This window comes from Lepus europaeus, chromosome 17 (assembly GCF_033115175.1).
Source record: "Lepus europaeus isolate LE1 chromosome 17, mLepTim1.pri, whole genome shotgun sequence".
NCBI classification, from domain to species: Eukaryota; Metazoa; Chordata; class Mammalia; order Lagomorpha; family Leporidae; genus Lepus; species Lepus europaeus.
In genome coordinates, this window is record NC_084843.1 from 14849337 (window position 1) to 14864877 (window position 15541).

Sequence of the window (15541 nt, forward strand, 5' to 3'; positions counted from 1 at the left end):
ATACTTCTACTCTACTCACCAAGTCTTAGTGTTAACTTCATACTTATAAAGATCATCCACCAATCCATATTTATTGCCTGGTAATGCTTTATAGCCTCCATGAACATATATAGACTTTGTTATTTCATCATACACACTGGTGTGGCCATATCCACCTTGGACAATTGCTCCTTTAGTTTCTGGAACAAGCCAAGTGTTTGATGCTGTAACAGAAAGAAGATAAATTATGAACTTTAGGTAGTATTTAAAAACTTAACTAGTGTATCAATAAAACCACCAACTTGATAATTTTAAAGACACATTTTTATGAATAAACTATACCTAACATTCATTTAATCAAGAAACAACACCTATTAAATATGTGCCAGGTAGCATGTTAGGTACTAGGGCTAAAACTGAGTAATAAAATTTCCAAAAATGAAAGTAAGCTCGAAAATTCAAATTTTTGCATATGCAAGAAAAAGGGGAAATCTTATTTTTATATATTCATATATTTCTATATTCATAAATAATTCTGAATATTTTTTATGAAAGGCTACTATGTGAAAGACAGTGAGTTAGCTACTGATATTACAAAGATGAAAATGATATGATCATTTGACCCTAACAAATCTAAGATCAACTGAACAAATTCTTCACTGTGCTAGAACTTATCTCTTATTTATTAAGAGTCCCACTTTCCCTTTTTTAAAGTGCCGAGGATGAAAACTTTAAAAAAAATTCCAAGGCTCTCTTGAAAACCAGGTTAATGTTAGGTTTCACCAACTGGAGCACTGGTAAGATATTAAAAGCAGAAAGGAAGAAATACTCTGCTTTTGTCCCTAGCAGCAGTAACAGGCAAATGACTACAGCAGGGAAACAGAATGTGGCTTTCTAACACTAAGCCAGGCTAGCTCCTGTTCAGTAGCAGAAGTGGTACTTCCAGTAATTCCCAGGGGCAAATGTGACCATAGGCTCCTGTGTGGGTATGCAACAGCTTTCAGATTTCTGGGTTATCCCTTCTCTTTAGTATTTCTAGTTGTCCTAACATTTCTGTAATCAATTCCTTGTACTAAATTCCATTCTGCTACCTGTACCGAGAAGAGACTTGCATTTCCTACTTCAGATTCAGTGATAGAAGTGCCAATCATATGCAAGACATGATTTCAACAACAGCATTTTTTTTGGCCTTAGAAAATTTGGTTTATAAAGAACAACTATACAGGAATTTGTCATTAGTCATTAAATGTGCACCCAGACCACACCTTCATCTTCCCTTTAATTGGTTTCCTAAACATTGGCATCCTAGACGGTTCACTGAAAATATCCAAATTAACAGAAAATGAAGATGTTGCTTAAAAATTCTTCATGTTTACATAATTCTAGTTAATGAAGAATGTGATTCTTCATTGAAGCCAGCTGGACTTTAGAAAAATTAACATATGCAAAGGAACTTCAGAGTACTCTAACTATGGGCAGTACATTTTGGACCTAACTGCCAATGAATGAAATACATAAAAGTTTAGTGAAAGTAATTTATTTCTTAGTTTTTAACCACTTGCTTATGCTATACATATGCAAATTACACATTTTTCAGATTTTCATTCATTCCCTTTTCAAAAATATAAACTTACTCATTACCAAAAATATGAAATAAAAATATATATAAAACTGAAAGTGACCTTCTACCCCAGCCCATTCTCTGGATATATTTTTCACAATTTGTTATGCTCTGCCTATTTTTGTATGTATATTTTAGAATATAAAACAAAACAAATTACATGACCTATAGGTACATAAGTTTTACTGATATAAATACACATATATATATTTGTACCTCCAAAATACTAATTTTGCAGGTATTTTTCATTTAATTGGTATGTCCCAATTCATTATTTTTAACAGTTAAATTCCACAGTATTAATGTGTTAGTTATTTAAATAACTCTATTTGGATTATACAACCAAATAATATCTGCACTTAGATGGATGCATCAAATGTTGAAATTATTTGACAGGAATTTTATTTATTTATTTTTTGACAGGCAGAGTGGACAGTGAGAGAGAGAGATAGAGAGAAAGGTCTTCCATTTTGCCTTTGGTTCACCCTCCAATGGCTGCTGCGGCCGGCGCACCGCGCTGATCCGATGGCAGGAGCCAGGTTCTTCTCCTGGTCTCCCATGGGGTGCAGGGCCCAAGCACTTGGGCCATCCTCCACTGCACTCCCTGGCCACAGCAGAGAGCTGGCCTGGAAGAGGGGCAACCGGGACAGGATCGGTGCCCCGACCGGGACTAGAACCCGGTGTGCCAGCGCCACAAGGCGGAGGATTAGCCTAGTGAGCCACGGCGCCGGCCCTTGACAAGAATTTTAAAGTACCTATGATAAAAATACTACAAGTCATTAAAAATTCTCAAAACAAATATCTAGGGGCTGGCTCTCTGGCGTAGCAGGTAAAGCCACTGTCTGCAGTGCCAGCATCCCAAATGGACGCCAGATAGAGTCCTAGCTGGTCTACTTCCAGTCCAGCTTCCTGCTTATGACCTGGGAAAGCAGTAGAAGATGGCTCAAGTCCTTGTGCCCCTGTACCCACTGGGGAGGCCTGGAAGAAGCCTCTGGCTTTTCATCAGCCCAGCTTCAGCCATTGCAGTCATTTGGGGAGTGGACCAGCAGATGGAAGACCTTTCTCTCTCTCTCTCTCTATCTCTCTCTCTCTCTGTCTTTGCCTCTCTGTAACTCCACCTTTCAAATAAATAAATAAATCTTTAAAAAATAAAAAGGAAAATTAAAAAAAAATTGAAAAAATACAAACACCTAAGTGAAAACCTGTATTTGTTTTAAAAAATAGAAGCTATAATAATAACAAATAAAAACTAACTGGATAGACCAAGACTACAGTGGAAATAATAAAGGAAAGAAATTGTAAGGGGCCAGCATCGGGGCACAGTGAGTAAAGCCACCCCCAGTGACAACAGCATCCCATATGGGCACAGGTTCTAGTATAGTGGCTCTACTTCTGATCCAGCTTCCTGCTGATAGCCTGGGGAAAGCAGCAGCAGATGGCCCATATGGGAGACCCAGATGAAGCTTCTGGCTCCTGGCTTCGGTCTGGCCCATCCCTTGCTGTTGCAGCCATCTGTGGTATGAATCAGCAGATGGAGGATCAATCTCTCTCTCTTGCTCTCTCTCAAATAAATAAATCTTTTTAAAAAAAAATTATACACATGAGGATAAATCAATAAAAGCAATCCTATCTGTGGGGAAAAAAAAAGGAAATAGGCTGGAAAAAAAACTGAACAGAGATGGAAGAACTATGGAAAATAACAATCTAACATTCATATTATCAGAATCCTAGAAATAGGGTAAAAAGAGAATGGAGTTGAAAGTGCACTTAAAGAAACTGTTACCAAAGTTTCAAAATTTTGTAAAATACATAAAACTATAGATTCAATAAAATTGGCAAATATCAAATGAGATAACCCTAAAAATACCCATGCCAAAGTTCTACCCATTAAAGTTCTAAAAGCTTACAGCAAATAATCTTGAACGTAGCCAGAGAGAAATGACGTATTACTCAGTAGATTAAATCACAAGACAAATGAAAATAGAAATAAAATGTACCATAATTTATAAGATGCAGCAAAAATATTTCTAAGAGGGAATTTTATATCCATAAATGTCCATATCAAAAAGGAAAAAGATCTCCAATAAACTAAAGTTACACTTCAAGGAAGTTTAAAAAAAAAGGAAGAAAGGAAGAAACTACACAGATACTTAAAATAAAATGAATAACAAAATAAATGAAATAGAGACTAGAAAAAAAAACAAGATCAACAAGAGAAGATAATGAAACTAACAGTTGGTTTTTAGAAAAAATAAAATCAACAAATCCTCAGTAAAACTTATGTTTAGAAAAAAGAGAAAACTCAAATAAATAAAATCAGAAATAAAATGAGACATTATAACTGATAGCAGAGAAATACAAAGGATCATAAGAGACTACTATGAACAATTATATGCCAACGAATTGTATAACCTAAAAGAAAGGATAAATTACCAGATACATACACTCTAACAAGTCTGAATCAAGAAGAGAAGGAGGACAGCGCTGTGGAGAAGTAGGCTAGGCCTCCACCTGCAGTGCCCACATCCCATATGGGCACTGGTTCGTGTCCCGGCTGCTCCTCTTCCCGGCCGGCTCTCTGTTTATGGCCTGGGAAAATAGTGGAAGATGGCCCAGTTGCTTGGGCCCCTGCCTCTCAAATATATAAATAAATCTTTTTTTTTTTAAAAAAAAAAAAAGGTGAGGAAGAAACCTGAACAGACTAATTATAAGGATATTGAATAAGCAATCAAAAAATTCCCAAAAAGTAAAAGCCAAAGACCACATGGCTTCAATGGTTGAATTCTCTCAAATATTTAAAGAAATAATGACAATTTTTCTTTTAAATATTGAAGAAAATAGACTACTCTTCCACAAATTATTTTCTAAGGCTAACAGTAACCTGATGCAAAAGTCAAATAAGGCACTACAAAGAAAGAAAAAGTACAGGACAATATTCATGATGAACACAAATACAAATATCCTCAACAAAATGGCAGCAAACTGAATCCAACAGAACAATAAAAAGATAATTCACCATGATGAAATCCAATTCACCACAGGAATGTAATGATGGCTCAACATATGTATGTCAATAAATGTGATATGCCACAACAAGAAAATAAAGGACAAAAACATATGATCATCTCAACAGACATACAAAAGGCATTCATAAAATTCAACATCCCCTAAAAATAAAAAAGTGACAAAAACTGTTTATCTTCACCAGATATGTAAATCTCAGCCACTGCAATAAAATTATGCCTGATATAATTAATCATAAGGGAAGTACAGATAGTTAGATATCACTGTCAGTAAGATAGTGCATAGTAAGATATTCTAAAAGACCTATCATTTAAAAACTAACAATGCCAAGTATTGGTGAGGATGTTAATGGGAACTCTCATATGCTGCAATTAGGTTGCAAAGAATATTATCACTTGGTAAACAGTATGGCAGTTTCATATAGTTAAATACCACATAATCCAGCAATCCCACTCTCCAATACTTACACATCAAAAACATATGTCCACATAAAGACTTGTATGCAAATAGTCATAACAGATTTTTTAAAAGATATCAAAACTGTACCCAAATGTCCACTAACTGGTAAATGCGTAAACAAATTGAGTTTCATCCAAAGACACAAAAAGGAGCCAACTGCTGATACAGGAAAAAAATATGGATGTCATGGATGCCGTTTTGTGTCCCAGCTGCTCCACATCCAATCCAGCTCCCTGCTAATGGACTGGAGAAAGCAGCAGAAAATGGCCCAAGTATTTGGGCCCCTGCCACTGCAGCCATCTTCGGAGTGAACTAGCAGATAGAAGATCTCTCTCTTCTCTGTCTCTCCCTCTCTTTCAAAACAAATCTTTAAGAAAATGTGGATATTATCATGCTAAGTGGTAGAAGTCATATAAGATCACCTTCTATAGGATTCCACCTATACAAAATTCAAAACTACAGTGACATAACAAACTAGATTGGAGAATCATAAGACAGTGACTAAACAGTGGCACTAGTAAACTTTTCAAGGTTGATGGAAATGTCTCTATCTTAACTGATGTGGTACTTACAGAACTATTCACATTTGCCAAAGCTAATCAAGTTGCACTTTTAAAATCCAAGTTATTATATATACATATATATTTGCTGGTGATAACTAAATCTGCCTCTCAGTGTTCCCCATCTTAGCGTGCTGCATTTCCATTTTTCTAGTTACTAAATCAATGTCTTAGAGCTATCCTTGACTCTTCTTTCTTACATTCTAATTTGGTCTGTTGTTTACACTCAAAACAAATCAACAACCCAAATCCATTCCAGTGACTTCTCTGCTAATACACCATTCTAGGACAATTTGCTTATTCATCTAAATTACTGATCTCTAAAAATGCACAACACAGGAGAAAATATTTTTATTTAGTTAATTGTTATACTGACTGCTGATACAGACTGATAATGGTATCTTGAGATCCTAATAAACCACCAACTATTTATATTGTTCTGTGTGGTGCCAAAGAGATGTTTAAGCTACATTTAAGATCCAGCCTGCATGCACACAGCAATCCTCCATACTCCCCTACTCATCAAAGCCACACTGTTTTCTTGTCCCATTTTCCCAAGCCCTTTTTATACCCATTTGGGAGCCTTTTTTAGCTCTCCTCAGAAAATCTCATTTTATGAATTAAAAATCTTCATACCCTTCTTAGTGTTATATGTAACATAATCTTTCTCAACTTCCAGACCATATTTAGCGAGGTGGAAGATCCATTTTGTCTTTGTGGGGTGACCATAATACACCAGATCACTATAGCCTTTAGTGCAAAGGCATTACTAAAGATGTATCATTATAAATTGCTTTAAAATCAATATTCTAGAAGAGTAACATAACTTCAAAATATATACACCAAAGGTTGGAAAAATATATAAAATTGATATCATCATAGAAAATTTGATGTATGTTTCCCAGTAATTGACAGCATTAGTCAAACTACCATTAGAGATCTAAAAGATTTTAGCATAAACAATGTACTAAACTTAGTGAAATACTGACATTTGCAGCAAAATGGTTGGACCTAAGTATTATTGATTTGAATGAAATAAGCCAGACACAATACAAACATGACACATTCTCCCTTATATATGGAGGTTAAAAAAAAAAGTCAATTTGAACTTAGAATAGTGATTAGTAGAGGTTGAGTAACTACAGTTCACTATAGTTCACAATAATGTATTACACACTGTATAAAAAACTAGACGAGAGGAGCTGGTAGGCTTCAAGCACAAAGAGAGGAAAAAGGGAAGACTAGTAGCATGATTTTATCAGTTTACAGTGTGTATTTGTGTTGAAATAGTGCACTGTACCCCATAAAATTGTACAAGTATCATATGTTTAAAATTTTTGATAGTATTTTTAAGATAAACAGGAGTGAGCATTTGGCCTAAGTTCCAGTCCTGCTCTGCTTCCTGCTAAAATGCATCTTGGGGGAGGGGATGGGGGGGAGGGATGGAGTGGGAGGATGAGGGGTGGAGAGGCAGGCAGGGTGTTGGGCAGATGATGGCTTAAATACCTGCTTCCCTGCCACCCACATGGGGGACCTGGATTGGTTCAAAGCTCCTGGCTTTCACACTGCCCAGCCCTGGTTATTGTGTGTATTTAGGGGAAGAACTAGCAGATGGAAGTTCTTTCTCTGTTTGCCTCTTTCTCTTTCAAACAATGAAAATAAATAAACTAAAAGTATTAAAAAGGAAGCAAACGAATGTATTATGCCATTTTGGAATAAAGGTCTGGCACTTTTCTTAAAAAGTTTAAGATACATGTTCCTTCTGATATAGCATTAGACAAGAGAAACAAAAACATGTCCATAAGTAGTAGACTTATACAGGAATGCTCATGGCAGTAATATTCACATTAGTCCAGAATTATAAACAGCCCAGGTGTCCATCAGTAGGAGAAACCATAAACAAATACATTCATTCACTGGAATAATACTCAACAAAAAGGAACAAATTACGAATGCATACATGTATGAATCTTAACATGGAAGTGAAAGAAGTCTTACACAAAACGTATGCATAATGTATATGAAATTCTAGGCAAAACTGCTTCATGGAGGGAAAAGAAATCAGGTATTGGGTAGGATATGGTCTAGGAAGAGTCATTAGAGAACTTTCTCAGGTGACAGTAAACATTCCGTTATCTTGGTATGAATTTGGGTTTCCAGGCTGGTATTGTGGTATAGCGGATAAAGCTGCCGATTGAGGCACTAGCAGCCCATATGGGTACTGGTTCAAGTCCCACCTGTTCCACTTCTGATCCAGCTCCCTGATAATATTTCTGGGAAAGTAGTGGAGAATAGCCCAAGTCCATGGGCCCAAGTGCAGGAGCACCCACATGAGAGACCAAGAAGCTCCTGGCTCCTGGCTCTGGACCAGCTCAGCTCTGGTCATTGTGGCCATTTGGGGAGTAAACCAGCAGATGGAAGAGCTCTCTCTCTCTGGCTCACACTAGCTTACTTGCTCTCTCTCACTCTCACTCTCTCGCGCTCTCTCTCTCCCTGTCTTTCAAATAAATAAATATTTTTTTAAAAAGAATTTGGGCTTCACAGACACATATATTTACCAACAGTCATATGGTACACTAAAGATACATGTATTCCCCTGCATGTAACTTTTAGGTTTTACTATGAATAAAAAACTCTAGTTAACAGTAGGCATGCTATTGTCTTTACAGGTCAAGTGATGTTTTCAACTTTCTTTAAAATGCACAAAATAATAAGGCCAACGGCATGGTGTAGCAGGTAAAGCTGCCGCCTGTGGTGCCATATGGGCAACGGTTTGAGTCCTGGCTACTCCATTTCTGATCTAACTCCCTGCTAATGCACCTTTGCAAGCAGTGGAAACTGGTGCAGGTGCTTGGGCCCCTGCACCCACAAGGGAGACCTGGAAGAGGCTCCTGGCACCAGGCTTTTGATCGGCCCAGCTCCAGCTGTTACAATCGTTTGGGAAGTGAACCAGCCAATGGAAGATTCTCTCTCTCTCTCTCTCTCTGCCTCTCCTCTGTAACTCTTTCAAATAAATAAATAAATTTTTTAAAAATGCCCAAAAAAGATTGTGAGAGAGATGGCTACAGTATATGAAAAAGTAAAAAGTTAATATAAAATTTATTTTTTGACAATTTGGCTTGATTTTAATGTTTCCCAAGTATTATTTTGACAAGGAACCTAGGATTAAGTTATGAACATTGACAGTATTCATTTATCTAACCACGTCTGAGGTACTAAGGACTTAACCATTTCTTTTTAAAGATTGTATTTGTTTATTTGAAAGGTGGAGTTACAGAGAGGAGGGTGGGGGAGATAGAAAGGTCTTTATCCAGTAGCTCATTTCCCAAATGGCCACAGGGGCCAGAGCTGAGCCAATCTGAAGCCAGGAGCCAGGAGCTTCTTCCAGTTCTCCCACACGGGTGCAGGAGCCCAAGTACTTAGGCCATCTTCTACTGCTTTCTGAGGCCATAGCAGGGAGCTGGATCAGAAGAGGAGCAACCGGGACATGAACTGATGCCCATATGGGATGTTGAAGCTGCAGGCGGCAGCTCTACCCACTTTGCCATGGAGCTCGCCCTGACTTAACCATTTTATAATACTACAAAATCACAAAATTTAAGTAGTAGATACATAAGAATTCATAATCTGATTATGTCAACCTTAAGTACTTTTAATTATTTGTAATAATTTAGATGGGCAGAAGACTGTCAAATATGTTCTCTCACCATAATCAAGTAAGCCAGAAATCAAAAACAAATGAAATTTTTAAATCCCATGATTAAAAATTTTAAACCATACTTCTTCTTATGCTGATTTGTGTCCAAGAAGAAATTACTATGTAAGTATTATAAATCTGAACACCAACAATTAAAATACTACATACCAAATTATATAGGATACTGTGGCCATGTTATATGTATAGTCATTTACTCATTCATTTATTCTAGAGAGAGAGAGAGAGAGATGGAGAGAGACCACTCCTCAAATGTCTATGACAGCCAGGGCTAGGCAGAGGTTTAAACAGGAAATCAGGAAAAGAATCCAGGTTTCCCAAGAGTCACTAGCTTGAGCCATCACTGCTGTCTCTCAGGGCCTGCAGCAGGAAGAAGTTGGAGATTTGAGCCAGAGGCAGGTATTGAAGCCAGGTACTCTGAAATGGGATGTGGGTATCTCAACCAGCATCTAAACTGTTAAGCCAAACACTTGCCCCATGCTATAGCTTTAAATGCATACATAACAGTATTTCAAAATGTTGGTAGAAAATGGATTTAAAAGATAATTTTATTTGGTGCAAAAATATTTGAAATCCATGCATATAAGAGAGGGGTCTTAAAAGTTCATGTAAAATGTATGCTATGAAAAACAGTATGTACAAATTTCAATTTTTTTTGCACCTAAATAAACTTAATTCCATTTTTCCACAAACATGCTAAAGTCCCCTCATATATGAAGAACATTCAAAAGAAAACATGAAAGATGATGAATGAAGCATCAAAATAAAAAGCAGGGAAAAGCATACCATAGCAAATCAATGAACACTAAAAGGAGTTCATAATAAAAAATCAACTAATAAAACAGACAAATGAATTTCAAAAACAAAAAAATTCACTAACCCCAAAAGTTGAGGCTTTGAAAAGCATAAAGATGGGGCCAGCTTTGTGGCATAACAAGTTAAGCCATCACATGCAACACTGGAACCCCTATATGGGCACTGGTTCTGGGTGCTCCGCTTCCGATCCATGTGCCTGTTAATGCCCTGGGAAATCAGTGGAAGATGCCTTAAGTCCTTGATCCCCTGCACCCACGTGGGAGACCTAAATGAAGCTCCTGGCTTCGTCCTGGCCCATCCCCAGTCATAGAAGCCACTTGGGAAGTAAACCAGCAGGGTAGAAGATCGATCTCTCTCTCTCTCTCTCCCTTTCTCTCTTTCTCCCTTTCTCTCTCTCTCCCTCCCTCTCTCTCTGTAACTCTGCCTTTTAAACAAATAAAATAAATCTTTTTTTTAAAAGGAAAGAAAAGTATAAAGATTTATAGTCTCCTGGATAATCTAATCACAAAAATTAAAAAGTCCAAGTTGCCAATATTAGGAATATGAAAGAGAACATGGCTGAAAAATACTTCTAAATTCACTAAAAGAGCACACTTTTGGTTAATGTACTTGAAACTTTACATAATTAAACTATGAAAACATTAGATCATCAAGTCTCACAAGAAGAGAGAAAAAACTTTAGCAGTCCAGTCCTATAACTATAAACAAATTGAATCTGATTTGAAAACACTGCCACAATGAAGTCTCCAGACTCAGATGCCTTCATCAACAACTTCTACCAGACATGTTTGGAAAAAGCAGTGATGACAACGTCTGTCAAATACTGGGAAGAAGAATGAAATTTAGAAAACAGGTAGCAGACCTAGCAAAACAGAAATTGTCTGGAAGAAGTCATGGTTTTATCCCAATATCCTAAAGGCATGCAAGGGCAAGGGCAATATTCAAAAATTAACAATAACTATTTAACATCTGAAAGTATATAGTCAATGTTCAAATTTGTAATAATCTTATAAACTTATTTTTATATATGTATTTATTTATCTGAAATACAGAGTGAGTGAGAGTGAGAGAAAGGGAAGCAGGGAGGGAGAGATAGAGGGTAAAAGAGAGAGAGAGAGAGAGAGAATCTTCCATCTACTGATTCAATCTCCCAAATGCCTACAACAGCAGGGGATGGCCAGGCCTAAGCCAGAACTCCATACAGTCTCCCACATGAGTGAGAGAGACCCAAGTACTGAGGTCATCGTCCACTGCCCTCCCAGGTACATTAAAAGAACTGGACAGGAAGCAGAGTAGCCACTACTCAAACTAACACTGTAATGTGGGATGCAGATGTCCCAAGCAGCAAGACACCCAAACTTTTATTAAGTTTGTTGGAATCAGGATCTAAATGTAACCCACACGTTGCAATTGTCCAAGAAGTATCTCAAAGTCTTTTAAATCTATAGGTTCTGCATCTTTTTTATTGCTAATATTTTGCTCAACAGTATTTACCAATTTCTAGAATAAAGGCTAATGATCATTGACCCAAAAAAGGAAGAAACTAAATCTTTAGACAGCAGACTTAGGAATCAAAAGCAAAAATGGGCTGAACTTATATTAATGATAAATGTCAAATACTTCACTGAGAGTCCAACATTAATCATACAACTACAGGATACAGTAACCTTATTTCACAGCAGTTACATAAAAAAGAAAAACTAGTGAACTAAGTCAAATTTTTTGTTGTCTATATGTGAACAGAATAATATTAGTATAAAATACAAATTTAGGTTACATTAATAAAGTTAACAAAATATCTTGTCTAGAAAAAGGTAAAATAATGATTTCACATGAGGTAGCATGCTCTGTTAAACTATTAGGTGTGAATGGGTCATTACAAAGTATAGTTTTTCCAGGGAGAGTGGTAAAGATTACAAAAAGTCAACAAAGATAATGTTTATCTTATACAATCCTGATTTGCCATTATCTACCATGGTGATCATTGGCCAGTTCTACACAACATCTGTGTCTTAGCTTCCTTACCTGAAAATTGGAGTAAAAAACAGTAAGTATTATTGCTTGAGGGTTAAATAAAATTACAAGGGGCTGGCGCTGTGGCACAGCAAGTAAAGCTGCCACCTGTGGTGCCAGCATCCCATGTGGGTGCCTGTTTGAGAGCTAGCTGCTCCACTTCGGATCCAGCCCTCTGCTATGACCAGGGAAAGCAGTGGAAGATGGCCGAAATCCTTCGGCCCCTGCACCCACATGGGAGACCCAAAAGAAGTCCTGGCTCCTGGCTTCGGATCAGAGCAGCTCCGGGCGTTGCGGCCATCTGCGGAGTGAACCAATGAATAGAAGACCTCTCTCTCTCTCTCTCTCTCTCTCTCTCTCTCTCTCTCTCTGCCTCTCCTTTCTCTGTGTAACTGTGACTTTCAAGTAAAATAAATAAATCTTTAATAAATAAATCTTAAATAAATAAATAAAATTACAATACCTTGTAAGAATTAAGCCCGTAATAAATATTAGGTATTGCCATTATTATTGGAAAATATTCTTTAAATCATTCAGTGTTAATATAAGGTATTATCAAAAAAGATTTGGAATGGAAACCACGTCACATAAAGATTGAAGGAAACAGGATGCTTGCCTAAAAAACTAAAGATGTTAAAACAAGATATTCCTGAAGAATACTTGAAAGGTCAATATTGGAAGAGTGATTAAATTGCCAGGATACAAGCCGGCGCCATGGCTCAACAGGCTAATCCTCCGCTTAGTGGCACTGGCATCCTGGGGTTCTAGTCCCAGTTGGGGTGCCGGATTCTGTCCCGGTTGCCCCTCTTCCAGGCCAGCTCTCTGCTGTGGCCCAGGAGTGCAGTGGAAGATGGCCCAAGTGCTTGGGTCCTGCACTCCGTGGGAGACCAGGAGAAGCACCTGGCTCCTGCCTTCGGATCAGTGCGGCGGCCATTGGAGGGTAAACCAACGGCAAAGGAAGACCTTTCTCTCTGTCTCTCTCTCTCTCACTGTCCACTCTGCCTGTCAAAAATTTAAAAAAAAAATTTTTTTAATTTAAAAAAATTGCCAGGATACAGTTCTGTATAATCATGAAAAAAAAAAAAAACAAGAAATACAAATTCCAACCATGCATATTTCTTCTAAATAAAATTTTAAAGTTTATTGAATATAATATCTGCCTTTTAAGGCACTGATTTATCTACCAATGAAAGAATGTTAACCAGAGACAGAAAATATCAAAATTTTCTGAATATGAATGCACCTCTCCTGAAATTTTTTAATACAGTCAATGCATAGATTTAAATATATGTATAATAAGCATGTAAATTTTAAAAAATTTTAAAGGATATGGTTTAAAATTTTCACTTACCAAAACTATAGCCTTTTAATGTGGTATTTTCTAAAACACTTAATATAGAAAACATAAAATTTTAACAGTAGCTTTTGACACAATTTATTAAAATGATATTTTACTCATTATATTGAAACTCTTTCATATTTCCTAATTAGTCCTGAGAAGTTCTAAGTGAAACTCGACCACAAATGCTAAGACTAATATAAGCTCACAACAAAATTTTGCTTTTGATGATGCCTATGATTAAATTATTTTTAAGCTGGAGATTTTTCCTACTAAAAATTCCTATTTTGACCTTGCAGTTAAGATTCCAGTTAAAAAGAGTGCATGGGTTCAATTCCAGGTTGCAACTACAATTCCAGTATCTTGCCAATACAGACCCTGGGAGGTGGCTGGTGATGGATTTAGTAGCTGGATCCCTGCCATCCAAGTGGGATACAAGGTTAACTTCCCAACTCCAAGCTCTGCCCCTGACCAAGCTCTGGTCATTGTGGGCATTTGGGGAATAAACCAGTAACTGGGAGCTCTCTCTCTTTCTCTCTGCATCTCAATTAAAAAAAAAAAACTGTTATAAAAATTCCTAATTGCCATTACCTAGCACATTTGTATTATAATCTATATTTTTAGATGTTTGCCAAAAATCAATGTACAATTTATACTTAACATTATAGAATTTTGAAAAATTACATGATGCTCAAAGCAGAAGAAAAAGTCACATTGCATCACTACATTTTTAAAAAAGAAATAATTATCCTTCTCTGTATACTTGTAACATATCAAAAATAAAACTTTAATTTTTAATCAAAAAGAAGAAATTGAGAAAATGACATTAATAATGGCTTCTCAACTACACCTTCCAAAGGCATGAAACATACTAAAGCAAAACATTGCTATTATACTCACCTTGAGACTCACATTGAGATTCTTAGAAAGTTTATGAGGTATTGCTAACTCAAAGTGAAATAAATTTCCCTCAGGACTAACCCAGAAGAGCTTTATGGTCCAAGTTAGTAAAACCATCCACATAATTCCCCTCTGAGATTTACAGATTCCCTAAAGTCATAATTCTAAGTATAACAAAAAAGGACAAACTGACGTTTCCTTTACTGCCACTGAAAATTCACAGGAATTCTTATTACGCTCAGTTAAATATATACTTTAAACCAAATACGAAAAACAAATATACTTCTTCAATTTTTACCATTTTGCAAATAATTTCAATGGCATGACCAAGCTGCACTAACAAAGGAAATTTAACACCTGTTACTTAGAATCACTGTTATAACAATTTGTCCCATTAATCAGAAGTGCACTCTCCCCCCCTCTCATATACACACTGTATAACCATTCCCATTGTCCTTAAATATTTAAGTGTGTATTTCTTAACAAAAAGCACCCTTTACACAACCACATCAGTTATCAGCTTAAGAAATTTGACATTTGGAATGTCTGTTCCCCTGCCAAGTAATATTTGTCCCTTTAACTGTCAGCTTGGCACACCCACCTTCCCAGGATGCACCAGTCTCACCCAGGACCAGGATGCATGCTAAGACCCAAGCCCATTTGTACATCTGATTAAGGTACCACTCCCTGTATCATAAAAAGAGGTGGAGAGTGAAGGAGAGGTCTCTTTTCACCTTGGACCATGCTTAAAGGTACTGCTCTCATTTTCTGTCTCTCTTTCACAGGCAAACCTCTGGCCTACTCATAATGAGTATTTCTCCTTCACAACATATTTTTATCCAGCATAAAATCTACTGTGTGATCACCAATTGTCACACATATGTGTATGACATACATGTGTATGACATAATATGATTGACCACATTGTATAGCTATGTCAACATTCAGTTGTCATGTTTCTTTAGACTCTTTAAATCCTACACAATTTTTCAACCTTTGTCTACTAAAACATTGCCTTTTTTTCCCCAAAGATCTATTTATTTGAAAGGTAGAGTTACAAAGGAGAGACGTGGGATGGGGGGTGGGGGGTGGGAAGAGATTCCATCTGCTGGTTC

General features: G+C 36.8%; 1 protein-coding gene across 4 annotated transcripts in view; it reads right to left on the reverse strand.

Moving 5' to 3' along the window:
• The window catches only part of ATRNL1 (attractin like 1), a 792651-nt gene that overhangs the window by 668021 nt on the left and 109089 nt on the right, over positions 1-15541 (reverse strand). For all 4 annotated transcript variants that reach the window (XM_062214395.1, XM_062214397.1, XM_062214398.1 and 1 more), the window contains exon 9: positions 20-203. In XM_062214395.1, coding sequence (XP_062070379.1) covers positions 20-203 — 184 coding nt within the window. The remainder of the gene's footprint in view (positions 1-19; positions 204-15541) is intronic.